This window comes from Lynx rufus, unplaced genomic scaffold (assembly GCF_022079265.1).
Source record: "Lynx rufus isolate CCGP_SWC_20201006 ecotype Redwood Valley unplaced genomic scaffold, mLynRuf1.p SCAF_4, whole genome shotgun sequence".
Classification (NCBI taxonomy): domain Eukaryota; kingdom Metazoa; phylum Chordata; class Mammalia; order Carnivora; family Felidae; genus Lynx; species Lynx rufus.
Genome location: NW_025814856.1, coordinates 44,984,260 through 45,009,900, shown reverse-complemented (window position 1 = coordinate 45,009,900; position 25,641 = coordinate 44,984,260). Strand labels below are relative to the sequence as shown.

The 25,641-nt window shown below is 37.6% G+C and overlaps 1 protein-coding gene across 4 annotated transcripts; it reads left to right on the top strand.

The window, feature by feature from the left end:
• CRBN (cereblon) lies at positions 1 to 24,824 on the top strand. Of its 4 annotated transcripts, none has more exons than XM_047094739.1 (11): positions 1 to 111; positions 4,234 to 4,343; positions 4,981 to 5,183; positions 6,020 to 6,169; positions 10,085 to 10,244; positions 18,556 to 18,618; positions 19,838 to 19,922; positions 20,784 to 20,899; positions 21,523 to 21,587; positions 22,237 to 22,368; positions 23,344 to 24,824. In XM_047094739.1, the coding sequence occupies exons 1-11, from the start codon at positions 45 to 47 to the stop codon at positions 23,522 to 23,524; spliced, it is 1,332 nt and encodes a 443-aa protein (XP_046950695.1). In that variant the 5' UTR covers positions 1 to 44; the 3' UTR covers positions 23,525 to 24,824. The 4 variants fall into 4 exon arrangements, with proteins under 4 accessions (XP_046950695.1, XP_046950697.1, XP_046950694.1 ...); XM_047094738.1 differs by having other exon boundaries at positions 2 to 111; positions 4,231 to 4,343; XM_047094740.1 differs by lacking the exon at positions 1 to 111 and adding an exon at positions 1,302 to 1,465 and having other exon boundaries at positions 4,231 to 4,343.
• Positions 24,825 to 25,641: the final 817 nt, after the last annotated feature.

The window sequence follows — 25,641 nt, the reverse complement described above, 5'->3', positions numbered from 1 at the left end:
CCCGGGCGCCGCCCTGTCCCAGCCTCCTCTGCGGGTAAACAGACATGGCCGACGAGAGGGATCCGCAGGACGCTGCGCACGACATGGGCAACCACCTGCCACTCCTCCCTGGTAACCTCCCGGGGCCGGTCCTTGGCGGCGGGACGGGGCGAAGCTCGAGCCGTGAGCGGTGCCGCAGGGCTGGGGAGACGGACGGGGTGGAGCACCGAGGCCTGCAGGGGCGCCCCGGGAAGCGGCCTCACCTCAGGCCTTTGGCCAGCGACCTAGTCCTGGCGCTTCTGTCTCATGCTGGATCGCCTCAGGCTATGAACGAGGGTTTTGGACCGGGGAGGGGGTTTGCTCCTAAGGACAGGGACCGTTCCCTCTCCCTCCGTTTTGTGTTCAGAACTTGAGTCCTAGGAGGAAATGGGTTAAAACCAGGGGGATGGAGGGAGGGGATATGGGGGATCTGGTCAGTTTAGCAACCGTTACTTTTTCTGGACTTGTTCCGTTCAGTAAGAATGACAGCTAACAGATGTTAAACGTTTAACGTGTCACGGACCCTGCGGTAAGCGTTTTGCGTGCATTTCTCTGTTTAATTCTCCCCACATAACTTTTCTGATTCCGGTTTGGTAAGTGAGAAATGGATGAGCAGTTTAGTTCAGTGACTTGCCCAAGGTGACACAGTAGCAGCCCCAGGACTGCAGTTTGAGTCTTATTGTCAGCATAGCCAATGTCGCTTACCCACTTCACTGACAAGACAGTACTAGCATGTTTTTCTCAAGCATGCATTCCATATGCTTGATTAGAGAGACTTATAAGTGTGATGTTAAATTCAATTTTCATTTTCCTTTGTTTCGTGAAAATTTGGACCTTGGCTTTATATTGGAATCCTGGGCAGAAAAAAAATGCATGGAATAATTGTACACACTTGTCATGGAAGGCTGTAGAGGCTATGCTTTCCAAGAGGTTATCCGACAAACTGGGGCTGTTAGCTGAGTTCCTTCTCTGTGTGCCAGTTAGGTGTTGTGGACCTGAGAAGAGGTATGATACACAGTCTGGAACTTGAGGAGGTTTATAATCTGTATGAGGCAGAAGTTTAGGGCCAGATAAGTTGATGCTCGTATTGTCCTTCAGAGAGATTGGGGTAAAGCATTGTGAGATGGGTCTGGAGACATCCAAAAGCACATACTTAGGATGGGGTTGTGGAAGAGAAGGCCTAGGAGGTAGGTTGTGTTTCAGTTCTGGGGGAGCTTGCGTCTCTTGCCAGTGGGGTTGGGGCTTTTTTCTGTGGGTTGCCAAGAATCAATTGTGGGTTATAGGGAGTTGCCCAAGGAAAGCTTTGCTTGGAGGATTAATTTGTCCACTGGGAGTTGTGTGCATTGGAGAAGACTGATTGCATGCCCACCATGTAGGAGGGACCTTTTATATAGAAATAAACCACAGTGGTTGTTCCTGAAGCCAACCTAGCTGAATTGACATAAAGGTAAGTCTGTCAGCCTTTGACTGAAGAGCTGAGCTGTTTATTTCAGAGACATCAGCCCCACTCTGAACGTGCCAAATCCCGTTTCATGGAGGTTACTGATGTTCTGTTGGCATTCATATGCTGCTCTTGCATGAGATGAGTCATCAGACTTCACCCTGCTAGTTGTGAACAGTCAGTATGTGTTTTGTTGAAAAGAATCAGGAGTGAGAAGGCCCAGAGAGGTTGTAGATATAATAATTAGGCTTTTGTAAATCATAGGTGAGTTTTGTGAAGAAGCATTGGATTGTCCATAAATTCATGTAGTATGAGTTTTTTTTTTTCAATTTTTTTAATGCTTATTTATTTTTGAAGGAGAGACAGACAGAGCATGAGTGGGGGAGAAGAGAGAGTTGGAGACGCAGAATCCGAAGCAGGCTTCAGGCTCTGAGCTGTCAGGACAGAGCCCGATACGAGGCTCAAACTCAGAAGGGCTGAGGTCAGGACCTGAGCTGAAGTCAGATGCTTAACCGACTGAGCCACATAGGCTCCCCTATGTAGTATGAGTTGTTTTGAAGAGTAATACTCTTTAAATGAAAAGGAAGTACTTTAAGATGCAAAGAATCTGTGTTGGCCAAGGGAAACATTAATAAATAAACAGTTGAGTAGGGGGAAGTGGGTTTTGGCCATATTTATGAGAAAGGCTACCGTATATAAGGAAAGCGCTTGAGATTTTTGTTGTTGTTATTGTTGTTGTTGTTGTTATCTTTTGGTGAAACTTTTGTGTTCTTAGCGAAAATTTGTATGAAGTGTTAGACCACTCACCATTTAAATATAAGTTTAAATAAGTTACACTACTCTCTTTGACAAATCCTAATACCTACGAATTTCTAAGAATTAATAGAAAGTCCAAGGCAATTACTGCATTGGAAAACATTTGTTTTTTTCTTGTCAGAAACCTAGCTGGAGGTAATTTGATTTAAATAGTCTTATACCCAAAAGAAAATGACAATTTTGCATTAACGTTTTATCTATTCAGAAGTGTATTTGGGGCATTTGAAAATACATGAAATATGAGGTCAAAAACGAGATTCACTTTGTCTATGCCAGGATTTCTCAACCTCAGCACTTTTGGTTTTTTTGGCTGGAAAATTCTTTGTTGTGGGGGACTGTCCTGCAGCTTGTGGGATGTTCAGCAGCATCTCTGTCCTCTGCCCACTAGATGCCAGTAGGACTCCCTAGTTGTGACAACCAAAAATATTTCCATACATTTCCAAATATTCCCTGAGGGGTAAAATCAGCCCTAGTTGAGAACTGCAGATCTAGGATAGGAATTTTACCCACTGGCATTAACAAGACAGACTTCCATTTAGTAGAATAGTGCCTATTTAGTGTAGCTTTTTCTGACTCTCCTTTCTATTATCAGTAACATCAGGTTTTTAAAGTAGATAAGTTTAGTTTTCAGAATTTAAAAATTGTGTGTGGGGAAAGTTTTCTAAAATGTTTCCTTTAAAATACGTTTTATGTTTCAAGTGAGCTTTATTTTTGATTTTAAAATTCCAAAGCGAAATTCCTATGAAAATGATGACAGACATTTCATTTTTTAATAGTATAGTGACAGCCAGGGAATTGGTGTCACTGCTATGAAAATGTTTTTGCTGGGTACTAATGTTATCTTTTCCTATTTTAATTAAAGGATCTTTCTTCCTTCCTTCTTTCCCTCTTTTCTGTCTTCTCCAAGAATTCTTTAAAGTTAAGAGTTTGAAAGACGTTTAGAGATTGTCTTGTTCCTGCCTGTCATTTTTCAGATGCGGAATCTAAGGCATAATCAGGTGAAATGAGTTGTCTAAGTCCTTTTAGTTACTGGCAAGAGAGAAGAAAGGAATCTCTCATCCATAAGAATTTAAATAATTTATGTAGATAGTTCCCCTTCAAGGAGTGGGGAGCATAATCCCTCACCTTGTTAAGTGTGACTTTTGCCTAGTAAATTGGCTTCCAAAGAGTACAAAGTGGAAAGGAGGAAAGTAGTAACTTTACAGTAGAGAAATCTGACAATCCCTCAGCTAGGTGATCACTGGCAACATCAGCAGTGATAAATCATATTAATAGTATGCACCCTTGATATATGATAAACACAGCCTTTAGCCTCTTGTGATGTTCTCCCCAAAGTACATAACCTCATTGTAATAATAAGAAATATATCAAACAAATTCTGTTTGAGGGACACTGCAAAATGCCTAAGCAGTACTCAAAACTGTCAAGGCCATCAAAAACAAGGAAAGTTTGAGAAACCAGCCCCGAGGAGGCTAAGGGGATATGACAACTAAATGTCATGTGCTACTCTTGATGGGATCCTGAAACAGAAAAAGGATATTAGATAAAAATAAGGATAGCCAAATAAAATGTGGAGTTTAGTTAATAGTAATGTGCCAACACTGATTTTTAGACAAATGTACCATACGAAGAAGTTAGAGGAGAGAGTGTATGGGAGATAAACAGGAAATCCCGGTACTATTTTTGCAGCCTTTATGTAAATTTTAAACTAGTCTTAAAAAAAAAAATAGTTGATTTAAAAAAGATGTAGTTAATGGGAGAGCCATACATACACCCAGCCCTCCAGCTGCCTTTTCACAGTACTATAGAGATTACAATATGCGAGTAGTGTTTAGAAGAAGCCCTCTTCTCCTGGGCTCAGAAGCCTCATGAAAGAACTCTGCATTGGAAGGTGAATATCACTTTGACATTTTCTTGCATCCTTTTTTTCCCCTCAAAATCTTCTACTTTTACAGCAGAGAGTGAGGAAGAAGATGAAATTGAAATGGAAGTTGAAGACCAGGATAGCAAAGAAGCCAAAAAGCCAAACGTCATAAATTTTGACACCAGTCTGCCAACATCACATACAGTATGTAATTTAGTAGCCGATCTTCTCTAATAGATCCATAAATATAACGGTAGATAGAAGTTTCTAAAAACAAGTAACTGAGTTTAGCATCATTGGATATTACCTCACGGTAGACATTGTGGAGGAGGACATGCGCTGTTTGCCAGTTGATACCCATACTTAATTAACTCTTATTTTCCAGCAGTTTCATACTATGTCCTAGATTCATACTATGTCCTCATTCTTTGAAGAATTCTCATCCTTCATACGTTTCCTCTAGTGGTAGGGCTACAAAAGTACTTTTTACTCTCTATACTACTTGGTACCAGGGTGTTAGCTAACATGCTGACATTTTATAGTGGTCATTTGTGATATTTGGACATAGAGTTTTCTTATCTTAGTCAAAATAAAATATTTTGAACTAAAAAATGCTCTTGAATTTGTGTGTGAGACAATCTTCACAAGATAATGGAAATTCTACTCATAAGAATCTGAATGAGATTTTCACGTGGGATGCTGATACACCAACTTTACTATTTAAATAAATGTTGTACCTATCGTTTATATTTCGTTTAATCTGATTTGTTCTTTGGTCTGTTGAGCTTGTCTTATTATGACATATCTCTGACCGTGTATCATTGTGTTCATTCTTAAATAGTATCTGGGCTCTGATATGGAAGAATTTCATGGCAGGACTCTGCATGATGACGACAGCTGCCAGGTTATTCCAGTTCTGCCACAGGTGATGATGATCCTGATTCCTGGGCAGACCTTACCTCTTCAGCTCTTTCGTCCTCAGGAAGTCAGCATGGTGCGGAATTTAATTCAGAAAGACAGAACCTTTGCAGTTCTTGCATACAGGTAAAATATTAGAGTGGATTTGCTTAACATACTCTCTTTCATGTAGAGTCACAGCAGAGGTCAGTGTTAAAGCCAAAACTGACTATTATTTTGTATGCACAAGAGATTGGATACGAATGTGAGGTAAGAAATTGTGATGAAAAGACTGAAGGTACAAGTAGGAGTATTTTTATTGTTCTCATTACCATCCAAATCAGATATGTCCTGTCACACACATTAAGCTTTCTGGTAATTGAAATTTTTAAAATCATTAATACTTAATAAAAATTTCTGGAATTGGATTTTCAGTAACTTTCATTATTTAAGGAGAAAGAGGGCTTTTCCATTTTAATGTAAAGGGTTACCTTTACAAAGGAGTGGCTTGTTCTTTTCTTTCTCTCAAAATTCATACATTGTCACATTATAGACCAGTGGCAAACTGAAGCTGAATTTCAAGTATCCTATAGCACCTGGAGGAAAGCAGCAGTAGAAGCAAGAAATGAATACAGGAATTTCCCACCCCAGTACAATGCTGCTAATAATAACCAGCAGAAATGATGGTCTACTGAAGCAAAAGAATTCCTGGTTTGGGAAATGAGACTTTAAACCCCTACCGATCCTAGATCATCTTTAGTAACTAGAAATCTATTATTTTCCTGAAGTGCTCGAATTGTAATTTTGAAGTTTTATTATATATCTATATTCTCCCATGTGATTTTACAATAAAATTAGGATAGCTTTGCAATAAGGGCTTCTTGCTGTAATATTTTTTTCATCATGTGTATTGCTTTTGCCAGCTTTGCATATTTAAAAATTTAATGTTCAAAACTATTTTCTTTTAAAATTTACCTTGGAAGTAATGTACAGGAGAGGGAAGCACAGTTTGGAACAACAGCAGAGATATATGCCTATCGAGAAGAACAGGATTTTGGAATTGAGATAGTGAAAGTGAAAGCAATTGGACGACAAAGGTTCAAAGTTCTTGAGCTAAGAACACAGTCAGATGGGTAAGAAATACAATATATCTTAAAATGTGTATCATTAAATGAGATGGTTTTCTTAGATTTTTTTTCCTATTGTACTGACCCTTGACATTTTTTAACTTTTGATTAGTTGTTCTCTTTCCCTTTGAAGGTATAGCCTAGTGGTTTCCAACTTGGGTATGCATCAGAACCACATGGGAGGTTTTTAAAACTATAGAGGCTTGAGTTTCATTCTCATCTCCCACCCTTAGAGAGTGGTTAACCTGGGGTGAGTCTGCAGCATCTTTTGTCCTGATTTCCAGGTGATTCTCATGTCCCTCCACATTTGAGAATAGTAACATAAACCCAAAGAACAATGTCTTTGGGGATATGGCTTCTTTGAGAATGAAGGCCTCTCTTCAGAGTGAAAAAGGGTGGGGAGGCCACAGGCTTCTTAGCTGTCTGTGCGCTCACCAGGACAGCTGTGGTGTTTCTAGCGTTCCTGTGATAGTGAAAGCCACAGTGGTTGCACCTGCGAAGTGCGCCATCTGAGCTGTAGGAACCATTTATAGTTAGCGCCCATCTCTGGTGTGAATTTTATATCACTCACAAATGTATTAACTATGTAATAAGTGATCAGTAAATTCTTGTTGTCTCTATCCCTTACAAAGTTTAGTAATTCTCTAAGTATAATTGTTTTAACAGTGTGGCATAGCTTTCACGGTTTGAGCTTTTTCACAAGTTAAAGGACCACTAACCTCACTTAAAAAAAAATCCAATTCACCTTGTTTTATCCTTTTAAAAACAAAGCAAAACAAAATATGCATTTGTCCTGATGATTGCATGTTACCTCGTATGAGAGTGGTTCTTAACTCTGGCACATAAGAATCACCTGTGAAGTATTGCAAAGATACAGGTTCTTGGGGTTCACCCAGTCCTAGTGAATTGGTCTCCTAACCAGAGCTGACAATTTTATCTGACCTCTGTGTTGAACAGATATGCTCTGAACGTGTACAACTTCAGAGGTTTTGTCTTGTTTTGTTGTCATGGTGGGCATTTACAAATATCACTGAATTATGTAAGTACAGGTGGGTGAGGCATCCCTTTGGGGCTAGAGAAATGAGGGGTGAGGTGCCAGAGCTCTCAGTGGTGCCCCCCCACCCCCAGAACATTTCACGGTGCAGACTCTCATGGTGTTAACATGTTGTATTGTCATTGCAGGATTGTATGTCTATCTCCCTCAATAGATGAACTGCCTGAGGACAATCAATGATTAACACTTCTGTATGTTCTATAGTTAGGACTATAAATGCCACATGAATGAATCAAACAGTGTCCTCCTGATGGCTGTGTATTGTGATAATTAGCAAACTGTTTTGTTACTACAGATTTTACTAACAGTTCCATATTTAAAGTACTTCATATCCTCCTTCTTTTAAATCTTTGATTATTTGTGTGAATACTATGTTATAGGAACTATAAAAGAAACTTGACTTGGGAGAAAAAGGTTTCTGAGGCTTTCTTGACTTTTGACTGTGGGAAGACTGTTTTGAACACAAGATGGCAGTAGACAATTAACTCTGAAAACAGGTCAAAGACTATGTGTTTGATAGTAGCAAAGATTAACATGAAACTGATAGGGTTAAACAAAACTTGGAAAGGGCACGTTCTGTTATTCTGTAGCCCGCTGCTAAGACCTCTTACAAAAGTGAGTCTTTTTAGTGTAAAAAGGTTCCATGGAGTGAGATTTCTCTGGTTCCACTGCCCCTCTAGCCCTGTAGCTGCCTTCAGTAGAAGTGGTGAGATGGAAGGCACTCTGGAGGTAGATAATCTAGTGCAGTTTTGTCTTTTTCCAAACAAGACAAACAAGTACCAGAGAGGTTAAGTGATTTGCCTGAAGTGATGCGGGTAGTAAGCCACTTTGGTTGGTTCTGGGCCCCCTCGCTTCCAAACTCATGCTCTTTCCACTCTACCAGAACTCCTCCATAGACCCTTCGAAACTCAAGCCAATTTCCCTTTCTCCAGTCAAGTAGTGTGAGATAATAGTCATTTGTCTTTTACATAAGTGACCCTTCATTTATAAAAACTATACGGTTGCCTTCTAACCTTTTCTAAGAGCCTTTATTTCTTTGGCATTTTCTGAACACACGAAAGGGTTTTTTGGTTTTTTTGAAAAATTAAAAAGTATAAGTATGTCATTGAATCACTGTGGAACCCTTCAGAAATTCCTGAGTATTCCTTTGCATATTGAGAAGAAGAGGAGATTAATACCCTATTTGGAATTATAGAAGTTCTCTTACTTGTGGTAATTGAGACCATTAATCATCAGAATTATTCGAACTGTCTAAACCTAATTTGAAAGCAGTTTTTATTGCTCAACTTTGTTTCTTATAGCAATTTTTCTTAAGTCACATTTCATTGGTTTTTGTAATATTTATATAAATTATGTAACTCTAATAACAAAACAACTGCTATAAACATGTTGGGAAGAAACAAAAGTAGCTTATGTTAAAAACAAAGAACCAGCCCTGTGTGTGCAGCTGACCCCAGGCGTGTCTAAGAAGAGGAGCAGACAGTGTTGCTCAGGCCTGCAAGGCAATTCAGACAGCTGGTACCACAGACTGATTATTAAAATGATCAGTAAACCAATTTTTCAACAGCATTAATGTTTTTATCCATATACAGCAAAATCTTATGTGATAGTTGAGTTAAACATCATTTTTAATTTAGTTACTGGTGACCTTAAAGAAGAATCGGATTTCTAAACATTTCTGTAGAATGCCACACACTTTTGTTTTAAAAATATGATAACCAAGTATTTGTGTTCATGTGACAGGTGAAGAAAATAAAGATGTTATTATTTTTAGGAGTTCTAATATAATAACATTTGAACACAGTTTGAACATGTTCGTTTGTTTTAACATTCTGAGAAATTGTGTAGACATATCTTTGATCTTGCAGGAAAGAAAAGAAGTTAGTGAAATGAGTCTAACCAATTTAGCTAGTTTCATTTAGTAAGCAGAAGTATCAAAATTTCATTCCTCACTTTTTGTAGGTCAGAACCATGATTAATATGAAAAACCACATAAGAATTTCTAAACATAATAATGAAGCAAATACCTTTTATATATTGAACTTAGGCAGTCTGACAGATTTTTGTTCCAGCACTTGAATGTATAATACAGTCTATATTTCGAGAGCTGTACTGTAGGAGATACGCTTCCAGACAAAATAGCTCATAGGTACGGTGTTCCTATTGGCATTTGCTCATGATTAAGATGTTTGCGGTTATGATATTCTCAGATAGCATTCTGGAAATGGTGACTTCACTCTCATGGGAATTTAAGTAATTTTTAGATTAAAAGAAGATAATATAATGCATATTTTGATTCTTTGCATTTCAAGTTAAATGTTTGAGAAGGAGAAAAAAAATGCACATAGAAATACAGACTACATGTAATTCTGTAGTCTTATTTTAGCTGTTCACATAAAGGGGTTCTTGATTTTCTCTTTTTTTACTTGCCTACTCCTCCGGTGAGATTAGACTTAAGGGACAAGTGTAACAGCCAGGGAGCAGGTGGAGAGCTGGAAGAGGTGGAGTGTCCAAGAATGAGAAACTAATTTAGAAGTATCAAGTGGTAATAGATGGTTGTATATTGATTTTTTAAATTTTGTTTCATTAATAAACTCTGTGTTTGTCTGACATGTACAAATCTCACTTTCCATTTTACAGTGAGATTGAAAATCTGTATTTGAGGTTATCTTTGCTATGATTTACGAATGACAGTATTTTCTGAAAATTCTTGCAATAATATTAACGTCGGCATTTGACGAATACTGAAATTTAAGAAAAAAACTGAAAATCTTAGTATTTAAAATTACCCATAATGTTTAGAAACTTAGTAGTTTGAGTTAGTTTATTTTAAAAATGAACACCATGCTTGGTTCTCTTTATTTTAGAATCCAGCAAGCTAAAGTGCAAATTCTTCCCGAGTGTGTGTTGCCTTCAACCATGTCTGCAGTTCAGTTAGAATCCCTCAATAAATGCCAGATATTTCCTTCAAAACCTGTCTCATGGGAAGACCAGTATTCATATAAATGGTGGCAGAAATACCAGAAGGTGAGAAACTAATTTTTTGTGCATCTTCAGAAAATGAAGACAGGTTGCTTTTTTCCTGTATTTGAGAAAGGAACACAAACAAGTCTCATGATTCACTCCCCAGACACCTTCTGTGGTAATACTCTGGCTGCATTTGATCAAAGCTAGAGCTTCTAAAAATTTCATAGGCAGCCATTTACGTAAAAGCAGTTTGCAAAAATAGTCAAATGTCACAGTACTGTAAGGTGTTCTTGCTTTTATGCCTATCAGCTGTGTACTAGTTAATAGTTTGTGATTTTTAGTTCTGTGGAAATCTTGCTAAACTCTAATTAGATTACATGTTTGGTTCTTGAATAATAAACACATCACCTTAAGGAGAGGAGAGTTCCAAGTGGTAGTAGTATGTTCCAAATCTTTTAGACTTCTGAAAGCATTTTAGCTCTCTTTTTATATAACATGGTTGACATCACAAAAATTGGCTTGATACTGTGTGCTCTGTGAAAGCACTGCTTGTTTGGGCATTAATTCTCACACATAATCCTTTAGGCTAGATCACTCTTTATCCCAGAAAAAAATTTGATGAAGCCTGTTCCTACTCATTTTTCAGATGTATCAGTTTTGAGTATAAAGTAGTTAATAGTGGAGCACCTGGGTGGCTCAGTTGGTTAAACGTCTGACTCTTCTTCTCCACTCCGGTCATGATCTCACAGTCATGAGTTCAAGCTTTGCGCTGAGCACAGAGCCTGTGTAAGATTCTCTTTCTCCCTCTGCCCCTCCCCCACTTGTGCTCTCTCTTTCTCTCAAAAAATGAAACCTAAATAAATTTAGAAAATAGCTAATATTTATGATTTCTGCATAAAGGAAATGATCACTAGTCTTTAAACTTAGAAAAAATCGGCTCTTTGAGGTCTATCTTTTAAAAATATGGAGACATTTCCGTTTTAATCTGAAAAGTCTTACATTGATCAGTCACTCCTTACTCTTTAGGAAGTGGTACAGGTTTTAATTTTGGATAAATTTTCGTAGGATCCTAATTTGATATAAATTAATATAGATAATTGATAAAGGAGTCTTATAAACTAGCCAGTATACCACCACTTGTAATGTTCCTAAGGTAGAATTCATCCAGTTTTCAGAGAGGACTTTGTGAGGATGGCTCCTTGGGGGGCAGCAGGCTTATAACCAGGTGTCTGTAGGCTTCTTGTTTTTAGTAATCTGTACCTCAGTTGGACAGTCTGAGATATGGTTTTGTGTGTTTTAACAAGCGTTTCTAAAAAGAATCCAATAGGAAATGTAGAAATAGATAGCTTAAGGATTCCCACACAACCTTGAAACTAATATTTTTGAAGATTTAACAGATACGTATGCTTTAACTTTGCAGGCAACTTTTCTATAGCTAGGCAGTACTTGTTTCAAACCTGATACAGACACTTCAAATACACTTTTACCTTTGTTTAAGTTTAAGGGTAGAACAGCGGAAGATTTTGCTGTCGTGTAGTCATTTTAAATGTCACTGTTGAAATAAGTACGTCAGAGTCAGCTCTGATGTACATGGGCTCCAAGGGAATGGTTTTGGAATTTTTTAAGTCATCTCATGCCCAATAGTGTGTTCAGCACTGGGTGCTGCTGGGGTGTTATGTGGCAAGGAAACTGCATCAAGGTGCTGCCTATGTATTTAAATAATTATGTATTTCAATCACAGGATTGGGTTTTAGGCAATGTAATGTATTTCGATTTATATCATAGTTCTTCCACACTAAGACTGGTTGCTAAAAAGCAACAGTTAAAAAACCCTAACTTAACTCTTGTTGTAAATTTGTAAGCATAGGGTGGGAGTGATTGTAGTTGATTCCTGACTTAAATGCTCTGTACTGGTTGTGTGTCCTGTCTGTGGGTTAAACAAATAAGACTGGTTTTTAACTTCTTGTGTGTATTACTGATTGAATTCTTCTATTCTGTGGCTAAAGAATCTTAGCTTGTCAGGGCGCCTGGGTGGCTTAGTCGGTTGAGCATCTGACTTCGGCTCAGGTCATGATCTCTCGGTCCGTGAGTTCAAGCCCCGCGTCAGACTCTGTGCTGACAGCTCAGAGCCTGGAGCCTGTTTCGGATTCTGTGTCTCCCTCTCTCTCTGACCCCCCCCCCCCCGCCCCGTTCATGCTCTGTCTCTCTCTGTCTCAAAAATAAATAAACGTTAAAAAAAAAAAAAAAAAGAATCTTAGCTTGTCATATTAGTTCTGAATTAAGCCTTTGCAGCTCACTTGTCACTGGTAGACCAAGAGCTAGAAAGCCAGAAATGCAAAGACCAAGGAAGCATAGGTTTGTTTGGAACCAGGTCCTCTTTCCCCTTTGTGATATTTCTTTAATAATAATCATATTTATTTCTCTAATGATAATATGTATATAATATGTTATTTTCATATTCAGAGTTGCCAAGGACTAAACAGAAGGTGCTAAGGAAGGAGAGAGGTATGAAAGGTTTAAGGAAATACAATTCCTTCATCCCAGGTATTTTTCAAATTGTTTAATGGGTTTCCTTCTTTAAAATTTGAGTAAAGTTGCTTAGATTATGAAATTTGGGTCTGGATCACTAGGCCAAGACAAACGGCTAGCTGATCTATTTTGGACTGCACATGACCTAAAAACTCTGTTCTACTTTAGAGAGGCCGCTTTGAGCCACTCACCACGTGAAGGAAAAGGGGTGGTAGGTGCCATTGGCCGGAACTCCATGTGCTTTGATTGATACTGTCTCAGTGGTTCAGCTTACCGTGACTTTAGCTGGATGCTGACTTATCAGGGACTGGATTACATAACACTGCTTGTCCTAGGACAAATCTAAGGGTCGATTCACTTTATTCAGATCTGACTCTTACATCTCACCAGGATATGAAGCAGTGCATCCATTTGTCTACACGTCTGAGAGGTAGTTAAGGTAGTCAGAATTGCGAGATGCTTAGATTCTAAGCCAACTCAAGCTTATGTGGTTGCCAAATACTTTTTCAGCAGAAACGATACTTAAAGGGTCCGGCAGTGTAGCCTTCCTGAGATGTATTCAGTTAACGTTGAAACTGTTTGCACACACTTTTCTTAACATTTGCCCTTGAGAACTGAACATTCCAAATGACAAAATTAAGCTTCCACAAGTATTCCTTTGTAATCTTCCATTCTGACAAGGGTGCATCTGACAAGATGTCCCTAATGATTAAGAAGCTAGCTAGTATAATCAGGGAACACTCTTCCAAAACTCACTTCCATCTGGAAACATTCCTTATTCTGTGATTTGATCTTTGAAACTAATACTTATTTCTTTCCTTTCCCGTCACAGTGCCTTTCACTCTTGGCTGGGTTGATTGTATTGGGATTCTCACAATAAGGAAACTTTTCTTTAACGTACTTGGGAATATGACATACATTTTTAAGTGCACCCCCTCCTAACCCAGACTTTCTCTTTGTTATATAGTCTTATTGTGTTGATGAGAAAAGAGTTGCATATGAAATGTAAAAAGAAATGAAATGTGGAAACCAATTAAAGTGATTGGTGCTTATCTTTCTAGTCTTGCTAAATTTATAAATGGTGCTCATAGGGAGCGGGAGCAGGAAAGAATTGAACACTGGTTCTGGCTCTGAAGAGCAAAGCCCTTGAAAGTGGGCTCACATGTTAGTTTCTCGGTCTTTGAGAATTTCTCTTTGAAGACACAAATATGTTCATTTCTTTCCATTTTGTTAGGTGAAAAGATATACTACTATCCTAGACCTTACTCTCTCTTACAGGAGATTATTCTGTATCAACTTTTGGAGCACTGCTTCCTTGTTTTCAAAGTTGCCCCGGTGTTCCCTTCTATGGCTAGGCTACAATTTACATGACCAGTCACCTCTGAATGACAGACCTGCACTAAGTGTTGTATACAAATGACCATCCATACAGGCAAAAATATATAATAAATTTTGGAAGTGGGATTACTGGATGACAGGGAATCTGCATTCGTAATTTTGACAGATGTTCTTGGAGTACCTTACTAAGGAGGTTGTTCCTGTGTGTAGTCTGACAGCAGTAGTCATCATGGCTTCACACTGTACTATCCAACTTAATTGTTGCTGATCTGATAAGTAAAACACAGAATCTTTTTGGAGGTTTAATTTGAATTTCTTTGGATATGAAATGAGGTATAACATTTTGTGTTGAATAACAATTTGTATTTCCTTTATTAGGAAGTGCCTGTTCATAGTATTTGCTCTTTGTGGATTTTTAGGAGTCTTTCATATGTTAGGAAACTTACCCTTTGTCTGGAATTAGTAAGTTCCACACATTTTCCCTGGTTTGTGATTTGTCTTTTGACTTTGTCTTTGGTGTCCCACAGAAGGGTTTTTTTTTTTTTTCCTTAGGTAGTTAAATTTACCTTTTTTGTTAATGCTTCTGTATTCTGAATTATAGCTAGAAATTACTTCCTCATACAAAGGAATTTTTAAATGTTTAGAATGTAATCTTTTACTTTTGACTTTGATTTCATTGCTTTTTAATGTCATCAAAACTTTTTAAGCTTTTATCCACATATAGTTTATCCTGGTATGAATTCAACTCCACTTTTTTTTCCAGATGGCTCTTCATTGTCCTATTACCATTTTCTGAAAAGCCCCTATTTTCCTTCACTGATACAAGGTGCCCCCTTACCATAGACCAAATTCATGTTTTTTATTTTACTTTTCTTCTGCTTTGTTGTCAGTCTCTTTATGTACCTCCATTAACACTTTTCTAACTGTTGACAATTTTTAATTTTTGTAAATAAATATGACTGGTATATATTACTGGTCTTTTCTTTTTTCAAGGTCTCGCTGGCTACTGTTGCTTTACCTTTCCATAGGAACTTGTCTACGAAGACAACTTTCTGCTTTGTCCCAGAATAGTAACACTAGCAGTAAGACAGTAACATTTGTTGGCTTTTTTTATGTTAGAGAAAAAAAGGTCTTGAGAGCTTAGGCTGTGTGTAGTCAGGGACTTCCTTGGACAGAGCAGTGATTTCCCAGGCATATGTTATATCCTTGTAGTTGTGTATCTGCCATTAGTAGTTTAGCAGTCTCGGAGCAGGAAAGAGCATACCCTTGCATTCCTGGGATAAATTATTTTTATTACTTACATTGCTGATGCTGATGGGATTTAATACAACAAATGACCACCTTTGACCACTGTGTATATCAGTGGCAATGATGTATTATTCATGTTTCGCCTTTTACATTGCTTTTCTGATTTTGTTACTCTTCAAAGAGCCATTGAAGTGGAATTTCACATTTGTTTAACATTCCACATTGTTGGAAGGCAAATCTGAAGCAGGCTTTACAATGGAAGAATGTGATGGATTCCCTTCAGGGAACAGATTCATTTTCAGGGCCTTTCTGCTTGCTTTCCATAGTAAATCCTGTTCCCAGAGTGAATACTTCTTTACTAGAGAATCACACTTCGGTCACTTGTAAGCACCTAACTTTTAGGCTAGTACTAAAAATTTTTTTGAAGAGTAGCCCTTTTATGAAGTAAATTGTGGTGTTGATACATGTGAAGAATGCTCATAAATTGCCAGAACTTGCCATCAGTGTTACCCAGATAGAAGACAGGAGCCATTGACATTGTGCCAGAAGTCTAAACTGGGACTCTTAAACTTGAGATATTGAAATGGCTTAAATTTGGGCGTTGGCTCAAAAGCTAGCTGTAGTTTGCATAGTTGACTATATAAAGCACATCACAAATATTAAGGATAAACATGTAATGGATCTGTAAGTAGAACTTTAGAATCTGTCAAGATAATCCTGAAAAAGAATTTTATTGATGTTCTCACTTTAAAAAGTTACAGAACTGAGACACATGAGTTGCAGTGTGTTCACATTCACAAAGGATGCAGGGTGGCAGGCGAATGGTAAGGATCCTGACCCACTGCACTGCTCTTAATACACTAGTGTGCCACATTCTGTTCTCTATCTGTTACAGTGGGAAGTCGTGTTTACAATATGAATAAATTACTTTGGTTTCTCTTTATCTTGACATGGATGCCAAGTAAAATGCTACGCTTTTGTAATATAAAAATGATCATTCTGATGTGTAAAGTATATACTAATAACTGAGTTGGGAGTGTGTAGTGTGTCAGTCTGCCAGACCGAAGCTTTGTTGGATTTTTGTCACTTTGTAATTCTAAGTATACAGCTAGAAAGTAAGCTGCTCTGCAAGAAAATGTATGCTCCAATGATTTTGGCCTTTTTTTGTTTTAGTCACTGGTATGTATACTCCCAGTGTGTAAAGATAATGCCTGACACCTACGTACTGGGTGCTCAGAATATTTCTTGAATGAATAATGGTCACAGTCAGACTCCCTGGATGCACAGCCTAGCAGCTCCCCATTTACCGTGACTTTGGGCAAGTTTTACCATCCTTCTTTGCCTGTTTCCTTCTTTTTCAAATGGGGATGATAATACTACCAACCTTAAAGAATTATTTTAAGACCAATAAAGTGGTTGCCATTGCTATTACTACATATTCACAGTTACTTGAAAGGCTGTTGTTCTTTATTCTGTGTGCTTATTCTGTAGCATTTATTTGGAGTGTGACAAAATTCTTTAGCCTTAGTTTTTGGTTTTAAAAGTAAAGAACTGATTGGAGAGTAACTTAAGTGCCTTAAGGAGCCAGTGGCTCCTCTGGCTTGAATCACTTTTTGAACATGTACTTGGAGGCCATCCCAGACCCGTCTTTTGGTAGATTCAAATATAAGAAAGATGAGATTGAGCCAAAACTTCCTCTCATTAAAGAATCCATTGGTTTGAGCTTTAGTGGATGAGCCTTGAGAAACAAGTCCATCCTCACCCATGTAGTAGTTCCCTAAAATTATTTAAAAGAAATGACCACGTCCCCTTGAGAGGCAGCTCCAAACTAAACATCCCTAATGCAAACTGTTGACCTCCTCTTAGCATCCTTGCCCCTGACAATTAAAGTTCCCATTTATGACTGTCACAGAAGGGTAACATTATTGTCTCTTCTTAGATTCTGGACATCTTCTAGCATAATTGCAGGGAGAGTAGGATGTGAGCTCTGCAGCACATTGGTTAGTTCATCTGTCAGCTGAGTCCCCCAAGTCTTTTTCACATGTGTGGTGTACCCATGTTTCCTCATTTCATGCCCATTCATTTGGTCATGCAGGTGGAAGCACAGGATTTCCCTTTCATTCTGTTAAATCTTACAGCTTGCTTTTCTTGTTCTATTCTGGGACAGTCCTTTTTGAGCCACCTTACTCCTTTCCCACCCACTTTTCATGTGTCATGCCCCATGTTAACAGTTTACAAAATTATGAATGTCTGTACTTACATAGGTTTTGTTTTCTTTATTGAGGAAGGTGTAATCATTCGTTATGCTCTGTAGGTTTGATATGCCTTGTTTGATCAGGTGCAGAGTATCCCCTAGTGTATTACATATTCTAATGTATTCATTGTTCGTTGACATTTAGGTTGTTTACAATTTGTTCCTATTAATAGCACTGCTATAGCGCATTCCCAATCATATTTTTTGTGTCCTGTAGAATACTTCTCTTCCCAAAATTTTTTGGGAGTTCTTACACACTTCTTCTTCCAGGTGAACTTTAAGTTATGCTTCTAAATTCCAATCTCATTGGTATTATTACACTGAATATGTGCTTTGAGGACTCACATTTTAATTATTGAGTCTTCCCATCAAAAACAGAAATTCTACTGGAATTTAACTCACATTTTTCTATGGATTTAGGCATGCTTGCATTTGGATTCTAAAATACAACAATTGGAAGAGCTACCCAGTGGTTTTTCCCTTTCCTGGAGTTCTATGAAATGGGGGACTTCATCCTGGACTCTCAAGTTATGATCATTTTTTTTCTTAGAATGGACTCATTTATTATATGTGCCTCTACAGTAATTCACTTTAAAGCCATTTAAAGTTTTACACAAAGACAATTTGGATTATATTTTTAGTTTCCCTGCATATACTGAACAAATGATTAATAGGCATATAATGATATGTTATGCTGTAACATAACTATGTTTAGTCACTCTTCAAGTTCATCATAACTTCACTAAGTTATCCTCAGCATTAAAATGTTAAACCATCCCAGTAAGAATGAGGATTCTACTTGCAGTATAAATTGAAAGCTGTAAAACCATGATTGTCACATTTAGTAGGTAATGAATCATCTGTTAATAGGGTTATCTACAAAATTTTTCCATATTTTTGAATTTAGAACATATTTCCCAGGGCCAAAATCAGTTTTCAAATACTGTTCTTTCCACCATAAGAATCTGTATAGAGTTTAAGTGACTTTTTTTCTGTTTTCAGAGAAAGTTTCATTGTGCAAATTTGACTTCATGGCCTCGCTGGCTGTATTCCTTATATGATGCTGTAAGTATTACCTTGTACTTTTTTATCTCTAGGGTAAGCCTTGTCATAATCAAGGGTCATTAGAAGGAAACATGGGCTTTCATACTCAGCGGTATCTCATTTTCAGAACTAATGCCCTTCTTTACATTTAAGTAGAATGCGAAGGAATCAAATTCTGCTGGATTTATTTCCCCTTTATAGAATTTTTCGTTTTCCCAGTTTCTAGTGGCTTATAAATTCAGGACAAGGTAATGAGATGTTTTAGGGTCTATTAAGGATTTGAAATGTGTTAAGTGGTAGGTAGGTTTCGAAAATTAAAGACTCCCATAACAGTGTTTTGTTTTTTTTCCTAAACAAGTAGATGAACTTAGGTCTCCTGACCCCAGTTAGTCTACTGCATCCACCAGTGTTCTTTCTCCTCAAATTGTCGTACTTAGGCATCACCATACCTTGCAAAAACAGTAAGAGGCAGACTGGAAGTGTTCAAAGAATCTGGGTTTTAGACACAAAGACTTTTAAAAGCCTGACTTCTATCATTTTCCATATGGTTTGAGGCAAACCATTACCTATCTCAATAAATTCAATTTTTAAAATGGGGAGAGTGATAGTTATTGTACTTGGCACACAGTAGGCATTCAACAAATGTTAGTCATTTCCCTTAGTGAACCCCCTCACCTAAGACTTGGAATCTTAGGAAGAGTAAATACTGAAATTTGAGCACTTCTCACAAGCACAACAGCAAGAAACTACAGTTCACTCTGCCCTTCAGCGCTTTGGGCCATTACAAATGCGCAACAGACAAGTGTTTTTTGCAGACACCTGTGAAAAGACAGGAAGCACTCTTGTGTACTAAATGGGTGCCAAGTAAGGTGTAAATAGCAAGTGCTCCTGTAATTTATAGGGGCCGCTATCCCTGTGGACAGAGTCAGGAAAGCCTTCCTAGAAAAAGGGGGAAGAGAGGCCAATTCCACACAGTTCGTAAGAAAACACCTAGAAGGCAGCAGGTCAGGATCACGTGCCACTACAAAGACAGTGCAGGACAGAAGCCTGGAAGGCCACCTTAGTGCCGGGTGGAGGAGCCGGGGCCGTGACCATCTGTGCGCGAGACAACAGAGTTGAAACCGGGACTTGGATTTTAGTACATAGAGTGAGGACTTACATTGAAACTCTAGCTGAAAATCTGGCAGTAAATTGTAAAAAGTCTGTGAACCTTATTATGGCTGCTTTTACTTTAAATAAGGAAACTTTAATGGATAGAATTAAGAAACAGCTCCGTGAATGGGACGAAAATCTAAAAGACGATTCTCTTCCTTCAAATCCAATAGGTACGAAAAGTCTGCTTCCTTCCTGTGGCTTTTGTTTTACTAAAATTACTGTTTTCTGTGTAATGAAACCAAAAATTTTAGTTTCATAGTTTTATTCTGAAAAGCATACACATTTGTCTTGAGCAGTTTAAAAGAAAGTATTTTAGTGAATTGTAGCAAAGCTCTTAAATTCTATGAGCACTCTAATTTTAGGCAGTTTTCCTATTCTGCACAACTTGCAGTAACTAGCTCTTATCGAAAAACTTGAGCGTTAACACTTTCCTTTCCCTGTTCTTTAAGGTGGCATTAAATATGACCCGAGTTCTAGGACTTATGTAGCTTATGTACATACTGTTTATTAGGTAGTTATCGTAGTAGCCATTTTTCTAGTCTTTGAGGAAATTCTATTAACATGGGCTTGATTTTCATGTTTAAAATACATTTATAAAACCAATTATAAGAAGTTAATTTTAGAACTTCCTAAGAGTATATACTTGATAGCTAGTATACTTTAGTATTGTTTATGTGAAATATGTTCTTTGTGAATGCTATAGGGAGGGTTTATTTCAATTTTTTTTTTTTTTTTTTTTTTTTTTTTTTTTTTTCAACGTTTATTTATTTTTTGGGACAGAGAGAGACAGAGCATGAACGGGGGAGGGGCAGAGAGAGAGGGAGACACAGAATCGGAAACAGGCTCCAGGCTCTGAGCCATCAGCCCAGAGCCCGACACGGGGCTCAAACTCACGGACCGCGAGATCGTGACCTGGCTGAAGTCGGACGTTTAACCGACTGCGCCACCCAGGCGCCCCGGGAGGGTTTATTTCAAAAAGACATTATTTATTATCTGCTTTATAAAACTTGAAAAACCACCATGTCTTTAAGATTTTTCTTACAGAGTAGCTGCTTGTCTTCCTATCGATGATGTATTAAGGATTCAGCTCCTTAAAATTGGTAGTGCCATCCAACGACTCCGCTGTGAACTAGATATTATGAATAAAGTAAGTCACCATGTTCATGACACCTGTGTCTTAGGCTAGATTATCTGTGGGATCCAGTCATGCAGTTAGAAAACTAATTGTTTGCTAGTTTTATATAATTTACATTTTTTATATTTATTTTTGAGAGAGCATGAGTGGGGGAGGGGAAGAGAAAGAGGGAAACAGAATCTGAAGCAGGCTCAGAGCTTTCAGGACAGAGCCTGACACTGGGCTCGAACTCACAAGCAGTGAGATCATGACCTGAGCCAAAATCAAGAATCAGATGCTTAACTGACTGAGCCCCCCTCCAAGCATCCCTACATTAAAAATATTTAAAGGATAATTTAGACATTTCATTTGGGGTCACACATACAGATTGTTTTTACATCCTTTAAATGTTTCAAGTTTGATTTGTATGTGGAGCATATGTGGTTATATATATATATATGTCACTGTCCTATAAAGTCATTAGTTTTAGAAATGAGTATGTGTCACTTTCTCTGAAAACTGTAGTTTTTAATGATTGGAAGGAAAACGTTATTCAGAGGGATCAGTACTTTCTCTAAAGTTTCTTGATGAGCTATGTAATTACATAATTAAACAAACGTGAGTTTTCCCCACTAATTTTCCCTTAAACTTTTTAGTGTACATCTCTTTGCTGTAAACAATGTCAAGAAACAGAAATAACAACCAAAAATGAAATATTCAGGTGAGAGCTTTATTACATTTTTAGTGTACTTCTGGATATATTTTCCCAACTCCTATAACAGAATTATAGTCAAGACTATATATCCATTCTCCATATATTTCCCTCCATTAAATTAGTCATTTCAGCAAATGAAATAGGAGGGGGTTAAGATACCCTTCCTGATTGGGTACTCAGCAGTAATAGTTATGTAAGGTATTAATCAGCATGGTCAAGTCAATTATAAGGGGGCAATCCTTTCTTCCCCATTCCTGCTTGAAAATCTGTGTATCTTTTTAGTGAATAAGGATAACATGAATGCTTTAGGCTAGTATCTTACACTCAGGGCCAAAGGTGAAGTAGGACATGCTTCTGAACATGTACTGCTACTGCAAATAGGACACTATTGTGTAGGACAATAGAGAAATTGTTGTCTACAGAGTAATCAGCAGCCCAAGGATGACCAAAAGGACATTTTCACTGTACTCCCTCTGTGAAAGACTCCTTTAGATGAAGTTTAACTCCCTATTTTACAAACGTGTAGACTGAAACTGGGCTGACTGCCAACCTCCTGTTTTCATAACGGGATTCTAAGCTGTTCCCTCTTATAACCTCATTAGACATTTCTTTCTTCCCATTTTGACTTATCTTCTGTGCTGATTCTCTCTTGTAGTTTATCGTTATGTGGGCCGATGGCAGCTTACGTGAATCCTCATGGATACGTGCATGAGACGCTTACTGTGTATAAGGCTTGCAACTTGAATCTGATAGGTCGACCTTCTACAGAGCACAGCTGGTTTCCTGGGTAATGTGGTGGTGGTTACTTTTTTTTTTTTTTTGGTTTTGCTGCCTTAACTGGGCAGAAAAATCCAGAGTTCTAAGCAGAGTTGTTAGAATTATAATCGAAAATAGACACTAAGATGAATAATTCTATTTAAATGCTGTTCGTTTTGAGAATGGCTAGTAACAGTATTTTTGCATAGTCTCACTAAATGTATAGTTGGAAAGTTGGCAACTGCAGTTATCCTTAAATTAGCTATATAGTTAATCCAGACCTCTTTCATTTTAACTCATTCTGAAAATCAGCTGGCTTATGACCCAGCAAAACTGTATCTGAACTAGTATATTCCGTAATGTGTCAAACCAGAGAATATCCCAAGCAGTAATAGACAAAACAGATGCAGAAACCATTTAGTCCTGGTTTTGCTGAATGGCTTCCAAAGTATAAGCCTGATACAGCACCACCTGGAAACTTGTTAGGGTTGTTGAAAATACTATTAAGGCTGAGGAAAGTCTAAGTAGTCAGAGGTAAGCTGAGTATGGATTAGTGGTTATACTTGCCATTTTGGACTTAGGACCATGCGACTCGAACTGTCCAATCTTATTTGATACAAAACTAGAATTAAGAGATATACCCTAGGGAAGTAAGAAATGGTTTGGTTGATTTTTCTAGTTACAGTTTGACTCTTCTGACAAAATCATTCTTACTGTAGACGAGTAGTTCTAAAATACAGGTCTCTCTCCATCCCACCCCCCATTTTGACTTGGCACCAGTGTATTTATGGAGGTGGTTGGTTGGTGGTTTCTAACATGACTGCAATATGAAACCACCAGGGAAAAGTACCTGTGAGTTAATCCACATTAACAAGATTAGTTTTACACAGCTTAAGAGCACAGTCAAAACTACAGAATTTGGTTCTGTCTTCCTAACAGATTTACCGTGATAGCTTGGGATACAAAAATGTCTTTCCTTACCTGATACCTTTCTTTAATTTTGTAGGTACGCCTGGACTATCGCCCAGTGTAGGATCTGTGCAAGCCATATTGGATGGAAATTTACAGCCACCAAAAAAGACATGTCACCTCAGAAGTTTTGGGGTTTGACTCGATCTGCTCTGTTGCCCACAATCCCAGACACTGAAGATGAGATAAGTCCAGACAAAGTAATACTTTGCTTGTAAACAAATACATTAGGGATAAAGTTATTTATCAAGTTGGTCTTCTAAAAATCAGATCTGCTTTGGAAATTCCTGCTTTTGATGCATACCTAAGTAAAAAGCAACATTACATGGAAGGTTCCAAATGGTATTTGAAGATTTAAAATTAGGAATATCTACTTTAGTACCTTGGTACCATTATACTCTGGCTTGCCAGAATGTCCCTGATAGGACACGAAGTCCTCACTGAAAGTAATTCCTCTTTTTGAAAGAGGCAAAGAAGAAAGGCTTTAATTTTCTTTAGTTTCTCTCATACTGATTTGTAAATTTTGAAAATATTAAAGAGTTAAAATATGCAGTTTGAGCCCCAAAAAAGTGTTCATTTCCTTATGTATTTGTTAGTGAAAAACAGTAACTTATGTATTTACTCTTTAATTTGAACCTAAACTACTATGGAGCAGGGATGCTAAAACATACCCTGTTCAGTAAGGCTCCAAGTGACAGTGACTCTATTTTGTAAGCAATTTTGTTCCATGTAACTTGAAAAAAATTGTAAGTAAACTTTAAGAGCAAACGACATTACACATCCTCATTGTTTAAATAATGTAAAATATTTACTCACAAGCCAATAATTTAAGATGAAGTTCTAGATAGACTGATTTGCTACCTACCTCTTTGCTTATATGTTCAAGTGTTTTTTGGATCCTTTCACATTTGTGTAATTTTGATATTCCTTCACTGCTTTACAAAATTAACTGGGAAAAAAGTTCAACCAAGGGGGGAAAATGTATGAGGCCCAGCCAAAAGCAGACTGTTAAAAATCTGTGATGTTGTAATATATTATTTTCTTTTACCAAACATGCCATGGCTGTGACTGCCTAGACTTAAAACATCAACTGAATCTCATGCTGCATTATTTATATACAGGAAGTAAATGAAACGCAACTCAAGAATGCTGTCAGTTCTTTAAGAGTATATGCCAAGATTATAGTTTTTTTTCCTAAGCTATTACTACTACTGAGAACATTGGGTTTATAGGACTGTACTAGTTCTTCAGTCTTACACTAAACTAAAACTTATTTCCAATAGCAAAGCACATCTTTACACTGAAACCAGTCACAGAGAAGGAATGCCGCTTTTACTTTTGCCATCTGAAAGGTGTAACCTCAGAATGTTCTATTTTGTTTACTGACACTTGCAAATAAAAGTTTCTGATATTTAAAAAAAAAACAACAAAAAAAGCATATAACACTATTTTTAAGTGGGACTTAAATTACTGACCTGTCTGGCTACACAAAAATAAAATGTCACAATGTTGAAATAATACGTTGCACCCATTTACCTACTGAAAACATTTAGAGCTCAAACCTTTTACTTTAAAAGACCATGTGTGCAGGGGCACCTGGGTGGCTTAGTCGGTTAAGCATCTCTCACACCTCATGAGTTTGAGCCCCACGTCGGGCTCTGTGCTGACAGCTCGGAGCCTGCTTCGGATTCTGTGTCCCTTTCTCTCAAATATAAACAAAGAAACATTAAAAAAAGAAAAGACCATATATACAGGCCTGTTCATGGACATTATAATATAGGCCACATCTTTAAAAAGTTAACACTGACCTTAATTCGTCAGTATGTAGAATATGTGTATGTGTAATGATATATACTGTCACATACCACACACATTTCTCTTCCAATTCCAAAGGGAATGTTTATTAAAATAGGCTCAAGAGTAACTGTCAAGCCAATCTTTCTCAGGCCTAGCATGCATAAATTATGACAAAAGTATCAACTACGTACTAAAACAGCTTGCTAGAACCAAGTTTTGGGTGTACGAATGCCAGCCACCTGGGACACATCCGGTCTTCATTATTTTATATAGGCCATTTTGTCAACTATTGTGTTATCAACACACTTTTGTAAGTTTCACTTCTTACCTGGATTCCAGAACGATAAAATAATGCAGTTATTTCAATTACAAACATTAAGAAACACTTTTATCGAGTTACCACATTTTAAGATCAATCAGTAACACGCTACACCAAAAAAAAAAAAAGAAAGCCTAGACAGATTACAACAGGGGAAAACAACTGTACTATTTGCAGTAGGAACCACTCCAAAAGAATCACAGGGTTCAGTGATATAAA